Source organism: Stegodyphus dumicola, chromosome 4, assembly GCF_044657685.1.
Source record: "Stegodyphus dumicola isolate Sdum_Otavi_A_Nest chromosome 4, ASM4465768v1".
In the NCBI taxonomy this organism is placed as follows: Eukaryota; Metazoa; Arthropoda; class Arachnida; order Araneae; family Eresidae; genus Stegodyphus; species Stegodyphus dumicola.
Window position 1 is genome coordinate 242,513,490 of NC_140771.1, and position 13,110 is coordinate 242,526,599.

At 30.3% G+C, this 13,110-nt stretch overlaps 1 protein-coding gene across 1 annotated transcript in view; it reads right to left on the reverse strand.

Moving 5' to 3' along the window:
* eys (eyes shut) overlaps nt 1-13,110 on the reverse strand; it is a 102,633-nt gene that overhangs the window by 30,557 nt on the left and 58,966 nt on the right. Inside the window, exons 18-20 of the mRNA XM_035352903.2 lie at nt 8,060-8,329; nt 5,558-5,689; nt 2,423-2,542 (exon numbers count right to left, since the gene is read on the reverse strand). Of these exons, the coding sequence (XP_035208794.2) occupies nt 2,423-2,542; nt 5,558-5,689; nt 8,060-8,329 (522 nt within the window). The remainder of the gene's footprint in view (nt 1-2,422; nt 2,543-5,557; nt 5,690-8,059; nt 8,330-13,110) is intronic.

Sequence of the window (13,110 nt, forward strand, 5' to 3'; positions counted from 1 at the left end):
ATGTCATTTAAATCTGGAAAATATAGGCATTGAATATTCTTGCTGTCTATACAATCCTGAACAGTGAGTGTTTGGTGACATGATGAGCTGTAGTCCATGAAAAGAAATTTATAACTGGAAATACCACAGATATGAGGCAGCAGAACTTCATGAATGTATTGTTGGCTAGTCATAGAAACACAGGTAAGGACATGCAGCTATTGATCATGATGCTGGCCCATATCATGATACTGCATGTTGAATATTACTTCCTTTCCTGGGTATTTTCTGGACAATAAGCAGTACAACTGTCATTCCAGATTAATTGGCATGTACGTTCCAATGATAGACTGAACCTACTCTCGTATGAGAATAGCATGCAAACCTAATCCTGATCAGTCCAATTGCAATGCTCATACCATTACAAACAGGCAATGTGATGCTGTCTGGAACAGTGGGACACACACAACACACAATACGTCTGCAGGTATATAGTTCTCTTTCTCCCAAATCTCTGTCTGTAGTTTTCTGGGAGTTTCCTTGTCTTGCAGCAGAAAGAAACTCATCTGCCACTGTTGAACTATGGTGTGTTGCTTTCTTTTTGCCAATAGGTCAATTTACCTGACTCCTGCATCGTACATGTAAGACGACCTTCCCCGTGAGGCTGGCTATATGTTCGAGTTGTTTTAAATGCTTTCCACAGCTATAGAAAAAAAATGAGGGCAATGTTGAACTCCCTAGTAACATCTGTTATTATTTGCCCTTCTTCAATTTTTTTCTATGATACAGCCATGCATCAAATCATCTAAGTCATGTCAGGAAAACATACTCAAACTTCCAAGATCATCAGCTAAATTTTTGACATAAAACTTTCACTTGGTACAACAGCTGCCAGCATACGTCAAATGCTTTAACCTTTTCGCGACGGCGCACCTTTGTTTAAGACGCTCATGCGGGACAGAAGAGAATCGAAGGCAGTCACCGTACAGGATGGAGGTTTTGCATCGCTAAGCCTAATTTTATAACAAAAATCAGAAAAACAAAAGTTTTGCTTTTAGCATTGTAATTTTTGGTATCATTTTATATTATTACTTGAGCTCTTATATATGTTAAAATTAGCCTTTAAAACATTTTTTTCTTTATTTTACATGCAAATATATATTTAAAAAATTGCTTATCTTCTAAAATAATTTTCGGAAGCGCTATTCAAATTATTCCAAAGTTTTAATTGATAAAATTCATCAATAAAGTTTAAAATTAATAAAAAGAACACAATAAAGACTATTTATAGTAAGAAGTAACAAAATTTAAAATGAAAACGAGTGTGGTAACTCTCGAAGCACAGAGAAGTATCACTTTGTAACTCTTAGAAAAGTATCACTTTTTAACTCTTTAGAAAATGAATCAGTACTCTCATTTGTGTTAGTTAAATGGTTCACTAACCATACTAGGGTATTCTTCCTCTGATAAATAGCACCTTCCTGCCATAATAGACTGGAAGTGAGGCTTTATTAAATAAAAAAAAGAAGGAACGGAAATATATCTGAAGTAACAGTATGTAACAGTACTTCACATACTAACCCTAAAAGACCATACATAGTAAAGGAAAAAATAGAATAAAAAGAGGAATTGGATATAAATCAGGCACGCGAATGTTTTCATTAGCACGCAGCGGTTTAAAGAGCTCACCTCTGTTTACACTTTCCCTCCTCTCCCTTCGCAAGAGCTGATGAATAAAGTACCAAAGTCAAGCAGAATATATCAAAATCAAGGTCAGGAACCTAAAATTGTGTTCATTTCAAAAGTAATGGACACAGGATGCCATCTAGTGGCCTTCAGAAAAATGTTCCACCTTAAAATGCGTATACGCATTCCCCGTCCTCTGAATGTGATCTTTACTGATGCGTGGATGGGACGCCCGGCTGTAAGAGACGTTCTTAGGGAATGTGTATATGGGACGCCCATCCTGAAAGGGTTAAATCTTTTATCAGTGCTGTGATGTGATGAACAGGAAGAGAAATAAAAAATTGCATATGCACACCCCTTCTTACTGTATTCAGCATTTATTCCAATTTTCTACATTTTGTGGTTCCTATGGTTGTTAGTGTTTTCCTTCCTCTTAGTAGTATTCCAGCAGCTTACATTAGATATAAGTATGTGTCAATTCACTTTTATCCCTTCTAAAAAACAGACGGATGTTACAAAATTATGGAAATTGATGAAAATTTAGTCACAATGAGGCGAAAAAAAATATTAGCCTGTGTTCTTCCCTTACGGTTGTTTTTTTGGAGAATTTTGTGAAACTACAAAATGTTTCCTTGCTGTTATTTCGACTAGTGTCGAGTCCATGAAGAATGATATAAGCCAAAACGGGCCAACAATGCACTGAAAGTGTGCAGTATATCTTTAACAGAAAAGTACAGAAAAAAATACTTTCACCCACCTTTAGAATTCAGTTCCATAATGATAGAATTGACAGAAAATAATCGCATACATCCTTTATAATATGTGGGTGCAGATTCTAATGCTTCAGTTGGGAGAGCAGACAAATCTGGAACACCTCCTGTATTAAAGAGAAAAAAGATTCTATTAATATATTTTGATAAAAAGAAACAAAAAGCAATGATTTAAATCCATAAAATTTAGTCATCTTTTTACACTGAATCTGCTGCACTACAAAAATCACAGCAATAAAAGGGAAACTAATGTTAAGGATAAAAAGAGAAAAAGTGCTAGGTTACAATAAAATTTTTTAAATAATATGTGTCAACTTAATGTATAGTCATTAGGATTAAAGACAGTTCATCATATTACTGAATTCATATTATATAACATCTTTACAAATAATTGAAGGTGTACCAGCATATAAACAGATAGAAATCAAATGTGAATTTAATTTTATAACACAATATAGATAGTGTTTAAAAAAATATACGTATTACAAAGTGTTATTTTGTCCAAACTATCAATCCTGCACCTCAGCTCGGCTATTGGCGAAAAGAATAGTCTAGTTTATATTAATAGCCACTAGATGTCAGTTGTCTTCTGTTTTGCGTGGTAACTGTCACATGTTTAAAATGGCTACTCCGCAGCAGAAATCATTTTGTGTTCTCGATTTTGTGAAGTGCAATTCCGAGATTACAGTGCAAAGACATTTCAAGTTGAGGTACAAAAGTGATCCTCCGAATGCATGGAACATTCGCAGATGGTATCGACTGTTTGTAAATACAGGATGTGTATGTAAAGGAAAGAGTCCTGGTTGCCCTCGTGTTCCCGACGAAAATGTTGCACGAATTCAAACTGCTTTCCAGCATAGTCCTTCAAAATCAACTAGTCATGCTAGTCGGGAGTTACAACTGCCTAAAACAACAATTTGGCATGTTCTGAGACGTTGGTTGGTTATGAAGCCGTGCAAGTTACATTTGTTACAGGCTCTGTGTCCTGATGACAAACGCAAACATGTAGCATTTGGTAATGAGATTATTGATGCTATTGACAATGATAACACTTTTGCACAATGCATCGTGTTCAGTGATGAAGCGGCTTTTCATGTTAGTAGTCATGTAAACAAACACAATGTTCAAATTTGGGGCTTACAGAACCCACATGCAGCCAGTGAACATGTATGAGATTCACCAAAATGAATGTGTTTTGTGTGATATCCTGATCATCTGTTAACGGCCCATTCTTCTATGATGGAAACACTGTTAACGGTCAGCAGTAGCTCGATGTGTTACAAAACTGGTTTTTTCCGAGACTTCACGAAGACAACTTCATTTTTTAACAAGATGGGGCATCTCCTCACTGGTGTTGCTAAGTGCATTATTATCTGAATGAAACTCTACCAAACCGTTGGATTGGTCAACAAGGAGCTGGCGACTTAGCATGTCTCAGCTAGCCTCCACGGTCACCAGATTTGACACCCTGAGATTTCTTCCTGTGGGGTTTCATTAAAGACAACGTTTATGTACCACCACTCCCACCAAACCTGGAAGAGGTGAAGAACCGGATCCATACGGTCATAACATAAGTGACGATGGACATGCTTGCCCGAGTATGGGAGGAATTTGAGTATCATTGTGATATTGTTCATGTCGCTGATGGAGGACATATTGAACATCTGTAATCTGAACTTGAGAGGGTTTCGTACATATGTGTGTAAAGTTTTCATATTCATATGTCGTACAGTTTAATAAATATATGCATTTGAAATCGTATATTCTTTTTGAAACACACTGTATAGTCAATCAAATGCAAATTTAATTCCAAAGATATTCGAGACAAAAGTTTAAAATAATTTGGTCCAGCATTTATTGAAATCTTGCTTCCAGAAATCAAAATCATTATAATAGTGCTACCTGCAGGGGAATAGTATTAAATAAAAGTCCAGATCATCAAGTTATTGTGTACCATTAAAGTTTTGAGGCAGAGAATAGAAAATTCAACTGCATTCTCACTTTGATTTGAATCACAAATTTTTCATCTGCTAGCTAAATGTACTAGCTTATATGATAAGATACAGGATCCATGCCTAGAGGAATGCAATAATTTTTTATATACCCCCTCCCCCCCCCACACATACATTTTAAGGAGACTAGAGAGAGCATGAGACCCAGTTGATCAAATAGAAGTGATGATAAAGTATCATGCCCTACAATTTTACCTGGAGACAACTGTATACGGGTTTACACAGCAGAATTATAATTATCATCTTCCACAACAGGGAAACAAATGAGAAATACATGATGAAACATGCGATTTAAACATATGAAATGGGGGAAAAAAATTGCAGATATCACTATGGAGTTTTCTTTATGGCATAAAAAAGATTTATTTCATTAAAGTAAATTAGATTTCATAAATTTACGAGTGTTAAAGAAAAAACTCAATCAGAATGTTGGGTTTTTAATTTTTGAATTTAATAGTTAAAAATACTTTGCATACCACCTATTTTTCTCTTCAGTACAACAAGTGGTATGCGTACCACCAGTTGCGAACCCCTGCTCTAGATATACAAATAATGAACTAATCAATTTACTACAAATGAGTAATATTTTTGACATTTCAAATGAAGAATAAAACTTTCAGAATGAATTTATTCTCTGCCATTTGTTTACATTTAGTTTATGTAACTTCAAGTGCCTCTCACTTTTGATACTAGCACAGGTTCTTTCTTACAAAATTTATTCATTTTTAAGACAAGTAGATTTATAATTTTTACACTCTAAGGAACTTGGTATCCCAAACTCGATAAATTACAGATTTTGCAATTTTTTGCTAAAAATAACATTTTAATATCTCTATTATAGTGACATTTTAGAAAAATCAAATGATAATAAATAGTGTGAAAACGCTTTTAAAAATTTTGACAGCCCTTTAAATGCCATGCGCACCTTAGTGTTTATTTTCTTTTATTTCTTAATTGCCTCATTTATTTAATAAAAATCAGTAGAAGAAAAGGAATATTTTGGATGTGACTGTAACTGTCAGCAGACTATTCATATGTGTAATATTAAAGACAAATTAAATTGTAAGTGCATTAATTATTTTCACACTTTAAATAGAAAAGTATTTTTACCAAGGTAGAAATCAGTGTTAACATCCAAAATTTCCATTCCTGGGGAAGATATAGAAGTCACTTCCTCATCACCTTCTAATTTCAGATAAGCAGCTCTTTTATATCTTCCAAATTCTACAGTTTGCCAAACATCTATGGCATAAGAAATGGAACTTCTTAATTTTATGCTATTAAAATTTTCAATAGCGAATAAGATAAACAATGGAATGAACATAAAATAAAATTTATCATACCTTTATAAATATTATGATAAAAAGATAAGATTTTTTTTTCACATTACATTCATAATAATTTTTACATACTGTAATTGAAAACACATGTTAAAAAAAGTCAGACTGATGGTACATCAAAATAAATAGGGATAATGAATTAAAATTTAAACATATGAAATGTAAAAACTGCACCACCTTTGTGGAATTTTAAACTTCAGAAATGTGCCGATCTTAGTAAGTTGCACAATAAACTACGTTTAATTAAATCTTTAAGAGGTTTTTACTAAACATGCAAAATGCATTTAAAAAAAATCTGTTATTATTCTAGAACTCATATGTTTAAAAGCATTTCTATCTATTTCTGTAAATAAGTTGCTTATTTTCATTACGAAATGTGGATAAATGCCTCAAGAATACTGCAGTGAATACAAGTCATAGATATCAAAATAAAATAGGAATATTAAAAAAAGATTTTGGATGATTATTTAAATTTAGTTTTATTTCCACTCATAGTTACAATGATTACCATTATGTGTAATCTGAGATAGAACTATCGAAGTAAGCATGCAAAATCACAACCAAAGGGGCGTTTTTTTAACATTTTGTGTGTTACATTTATTTATTAAATATCACGTTCTTAGCACTTAAACCATAAAATTCAGTTGAACAGCAATATCGCAAAATAGTTTAAAAATGAGCATATCTTTAGAATTTCCAATGCAAAGACTCAGGAGATAAAAATGTTTTTTCTGTACAACGTGTCCATTGCTTGCTTTGAAATTCTTGAGTTTGTTAATCATAAATTCATTAAAGTTTCACAAAATAGGAAATCGATAATAAAACAAATCCCAAATTTAAAACTTGGTCTTCCACATGCCCATATTCATAGCAGGATTACATCATTCAAAACTCGATGGCTCTGTGTACCATTGCTTTATCACAATGCGAGAAATATACATGCAGATTTTTCATTATTTAATTTCTTTAAATATAACACAAGACGATAATACTTTGCGACAACAGTTTGAAAAGTGATTCGCCGTTCGTAGTGAATCGGTGCAAAATCTCAAAATGAAAACAATAGTTCTTGAGAGACAAAAAGCGCCTTTGGACTAAAAAAAGGACCTTGGATAAGGAAACTGAACATCCAAATCATTATTATACCTTAGATCTTGATATTTTCGATATGATGATATGGTCTAAATCAAAAATTTTTATTTGATTTTTCCTCTCTAAGAATGTATGAAGGTTTACTGAATTCAATAACACTTTCATTGCTTAGTGCAGAGAATTAAAAAACAAAAATGACAATAAGCATTGCCATATTAATATTGCTAATGACAAGGACTAAGAAGATTAATTATTTTGAGTCAGTGACAAACTTTCAGTTTTCTGTCTCAGAAAATATCTTCCTAATGGAACATGCTAAATGCTTCTGTATTTCATTTCACTGGCAGGTAAAAGGTACTCCAAAATTTAAAGCTTAAATAATACTGAAGAAATAATTAAAAACTGTTCCTCAACAACAGAATGTTAACAAATTTTGGTTCTGTAAATTGAATCATGAGAAAAACTAAATTGAAATTAATATTCACATGAATTTTGCATCAATAAAGGTTAATTTATAAAACTAGCACTCTGTCTGAATGAAATATAATTTTCATCATTAAAAAAAAAAAAAAAAAAGAGTGACAAAAATCAAAAAAATAATTAATAGTTTCAAGTTTTTAGATGCATCAATTTAGTCTTAACAACCTAGCCTTAATACAATAACAAGTGGTAGATGTTTTGAACTCTCCAGTTTGATTAATGTGAATACTAGAACATGAAGAAATACTAGGTAGTAAAATTTATCCATTCATACACATATATAAAATTAATCATTTAAAAATACATATAAAACAAACATTAAAACTAATTTTGTTATACATAAGTGTTTTAGTTACTGCTGCTTGAAGAATTATATTGAAAAGTGAAGAAGAGAAATTTAATAATTTTTCATGAAGGACGAAAAGTAGATGATTTCATTTTGAGATTACTTTCAAGAAACTAATTTTAATGATAACAGTTTTAACTACATGAAGACCAGTTATGAGATGCAGTAGGCTTAATTAAGATATGTTATTTTAAAATATACATATCTGTCAGTTTAAACTGAAATTTAATGACCTAGATATTCCAGTAATTTATTTCTACAAAAATGCATTCTAAGAGAGAGAGAGAAATTATTCAAACTTGTTCTTTTTAGAATATGTTACAGTTATGAAATAAATTTAAATGTAATACTTACTTTTTTCTACTTTCTGAAATGAGTTCAAGACAACAGTGGAAGTTGGATCTGTACCCAAATTAAACCGCAACTGTACATATCCGGATACCAGAGATAAAGATATGAAATCTCGGCTTAATTCATTTAAATGCTGAGCAGCGTAGAAAAGTAGCCCATCATCAGCGAGAGGCTTGAAGCTAATAATAACATCCATGCTGTGTCGGACATTTATCATCCTTAAAGAGAGATACGAACTGGCCCCATCAAAAAGAGGATCACTCACTGAAATATCTTTTAAATGAAAATATTTTACTTAGATCAGATAATACAGCTTTGACAGATACAAAAACGAGACAAATCTTTTTTAATAATTAAATATTAAAAACTACAAATCAAGTTTTATAATTAAATATTAACAACTACTGTTTTATTTAATAAAATAATTTGTAAATAAAAATAAACATTTGAACACTAAGCATTATAAGAATAACTGCATTAAAAAAATCAAAATCTAAGAAACTAATATCGGATTGTAATTGCATTTTTGACATTATTAGTGATATATCTTAGACTGATAACATTCTTTTTATTCGATGTACTGGTAATCAAAAGTCAAAGACAAAAAAAGTGTCCAAGATATTACACTCACCTAATGAGACAAATTATACAAAAACTTATAATACCTATCTTAGACATTTTAATTCCTAAATAATTAAGCGACCCAAATAGTGTGAGATAGTGTAACAACCATGACCATGAGCACCAACATACATGTGCTATTCAGACTGATTTATTGACAAAATGGAGTAGATGGCTATGAATCACACAATAGGATTTTTTTTCTGTTCATATTAATTCTCTGTTTATTTTCAGTGTGTTCAAAGAGCACAGATTTAAGAAGGCAGAAAACTACTTTTAAGTATTCTAAGATAATATGCTGCTTATCATTTGTAGTTAACTGTTTGATTTGTAACTGTTAATTTTGTGCATTTATATATTATTTAGACAAAAATCTGAGTGTTTTTAAAGCTTAATTTTCTACACATACAAAATGTTAAGATAAAGTGCAATAAATGACTATTATTGTATTATAATTGTCATTATGGTAATTAAATTATTACATTTTATTGTATAATTTTCATTACAATGAATTCTACTATAATAAATTATTATAATTGATTATCATAATTTTATGATAATACATAATTATTATAGTAATACTATAATTAATAATTATTATATATCCTTTTTTATCTTTGAACTAATATATGTGTATATGACTAAAAACTGAAAAAAAGTTCTTAGTAATTATAATAATTATATGATAATGAATGATTATTATAGTTATTTAAATAATTATAGTAATTTTATTGTGATACATAATTATTATATTTCTTTTTGATTTGATCTACATGCAATCTTACACATACTGAAGTGGGAAGAGTAAAACCAAATTTATTTCAGAAAAAAGAATGAATATAATTCTTGCATAAAAGATTGCAAAATTGGCAAATGTCATGTAAAATTAACTATGATCAAAGGACCACGTTCAAATGGTTTACTTTTGTTTTTTTAAACTACAGAAATAATATTTCCACTAAAAAGTATAGTTCCATTAGTTTTAGGCATCTTATTTTTAAAAGCAAGCAATGAAAGATACACTCTTCACATAAAATTCATATGTAATGAAAAAAGTTTTCAAATTTTTGATTAACCTTACAAACCAATGTGAATCTTTGTGTTTATTTTTGTGGATATGAAATAATGGCACAAAAGACAACTGAAAACAGGATCACTCACAACATGGGGACTTTCTCCCCCTCGATAGTAAATTATCTCTTTTCAGAGAAGAGCAAACTCTTATGTGACCTCTTCACTCTCTTGCATGTAACTAACACCCCTTCTGGATGAACCAGTCAAACTATATAGTAAAAGCTCAACTATACAGCATTCAACTAACCGAAAAACTCGAGTACAAAATCATTGCATTTTTATAAACTCAATCATCCAGAATTTTCATATATCCAGCATTCAGTATCTCCCAAGTTTACTTGATAATTGAACTTTTACTGCTATTAGCACAGGCTGGACACATTACCATAATGTTGGGTTCTGATTTGAATCCCACATAATGCAAATATGTTTGTGACAATAATGTTTTTATAGAATGAGGCTAGTTAATATTTGCCAGTTCAAAAGTCCTCTCAAGCGGCTGATGGTAAAGGAAGAACAAAATGAAATCTTCAACTCAGAGGTGCTAATTAAGATCCTCTGAGTATTTTCACTTAAAACTGGAATGTAACCTAAGCAACTACCTTCATGTACTTTGTCTCAATAATCAAACCTTGGATAATTCATAGCAGCATAATTAATCATGCTAGAAAAGACCTAATTACACCACACAGTGCATCAGTTAACATCAGTTCTTTTTTTTTTTTTTAAAAAAAAATTCAAATTCATGCATTACAGCTTTAATGATTATTCTAAACAAAACAATATCTACATTAAGTTTTACACTTTTTAATAAATTTTTTTCTGCAATTTCATAACATGTAATCCATATTTTCGTGAACAAATGTCAATGAGATGCTGTAGATCAGCCATAAGAAGGCAGTGAATGCAATAAATACTGCACTATTTGCTTTTTCTTGGAAATTAACTAGAAACTGGAAAGAACAGGATTGTGGAATCTTTTTTGCTAACAGAAATGAAAGCTAAATTTTTAAACATTTCTCTGCCTTTTCTTGAATACTTTAAACATTAATTTCTAGAATTTCAAAAATATCAAAAGTTTTGAATAGATATAAGACAAAAGTTTTTACTTTTTTTAACCTCATAGTACATTTTAATTAAAAAAATGAAACTCAAAGATTTTATGCAGGATCTGTATTATGATAATTTTAACTACTGAGTTACTCTTTGCCTTACTGAAGATTTTTAAAGGAGGTGGGTAGTTTTGTAACATGCAAGTACGGGCCTGAAGAAAATTTTAGAATTAAACTATTGAAGTCATTTGAAGAATGATGAAAAGAAACTTTACCTGCTATATAAGAAATTATTAACATTAAATTGTATTTTAGAATTTCTGAAATCCAGCTATCTGTGCAGAACAATACATGCTAAAGATGCCTACTGGATGGAATAAATTAAATGTATTGCTTTTGTGTTTGTAATAATACTCATTTTAAAAGTAAGCACAGCTATTTCAAATAAACTAAATATTTTTTTAATTTATATTGAATTATAAAGCTTTCTATGCATATTAAATTCCACAATGTATTTCTCCATTCCAGAAACGGACATCTGACAGATAAAATTAGAAAATGTCTAATGTATAAAAAGTTATGTTTAAAAGACAAGTAATTAATTGAAATAATGAGTTACTATAAGATGCTGAGAAAAAATTGTCTCAAACTCTTGACAGCAAAGCAACCCAATTTTTGAGTTTAGAAATTTAATCAAAATGGGGAGGAAACTTATTGGTTGTTTTAAAATCACAGCAAATATAATTTTCTTTTTAACGTTCACAGTAAGTATTTTATTTTTATTACTTATTATTATTATTTTTTTACATTCACTTGAAGTTAACACAGTTTTATTAATGATCTAAAAGACAGATTGATTCAAATATTATTATTACATAATTATACATATTAACAGTCCAACGAAATCATACGTTACATGCAGGCACCATTCATGTTATGTCAGAATAGGTGGATTACTGTCACAATATTTATGATTAAGAAAAAATATTTCAAGTTGCGAAAGTCACAGTGTTTGTGAGATTTTAAATAGAAGGTCTGTTATATACAGTAAAAGCCTGATTATCCCAAAACCTTGGGAAATGCAGGATACATGAAAATTACAAATAGTTGTGCTAAAAAAGTGCAATTAAAGGTAGAAAAGCTAAATGCCAACCACGAAATATGAAAAACTGGGAGTTTCCAGTAAGTTTTTGTTACATCAAAATAACTCCAAATGAATGTAACTTTTATGATTCAGGCTACAGGAGTATTTATAATATGATTTTGAGGTAAAATATATAAATATTTAACTTGGTAGTCTAAATTTTATGTTCATTATTGGAACTATATTTTTTAGTGGAAATATTCATTTTGTAGTTCAAAAAGCAAAAGAAAGTCCATTTGAACATGGTCTTCTTTGTTTGTATTTAATTTACCGTGACACTTGCCAATTTTGCAGTCTTTTATGCAAGAATTATTTTCATTCTTTTTTCCAGAAATAAATTTGATTTTACTTTTCCCACTTCAGCTATGTGTAAGACTGCATGTAGATGAAATCAAAAAGAAATAAAATAATTATTACAATATATATATTTAAATAACTTTAATAATCATTCATTATCATATAATTATTATACATTATTACACAGTATAATTTCACTTTGTATGCAAATATTACTTGAGTTAAACACTGCTTGAATCTTCATAAAAAAAAAAAAAAAAAAAAAAAAAAAAAAAAAAAAACTACAAATGCTTACAGTAGATTAAGGCAACTCAGATCAAATAAAATTTAGTCAGAAGCATTATGCTGAAAATTACTGCGGATAAGGGAATGGAATTTGTGCAATTTAAGTTCATTAACACAATAATGTTTTGACAAATATTTTCTTTACTAAAGGCTAAACATTAAACACTAGGGTGTTTGGTGGTATACTGAGAAATGTGATGAAAAACTAAGAGAGTTGGCAGTTATGCAAATGAATGAAAGAAGTTTCCAGTCTAAAGTCATAAAATCAGTCATTTTATTTCAATAGCCTACATTTAACATTATATAATATTCCAAGAAAAATTGATGCATTTCAGACATAAAAGGCCAAGGTATTTTTGTAACCCTTAAACGTATCAAAGTAAAACATCCTATCCGATTATGAAATCCCATCATGAAAGATGGCAGAAATTTTGCCCAACTTGTGCTGTGATCATTTTAGCTGAAATTTCAGAGAACTGATTACTCTTTGTTTAGTTAGATTATCAACAGATACAACTTAGGATACATCATATGAAAAACTGAATTTCCTTATCATATTTTTTTTATGTTGCATTGTCATT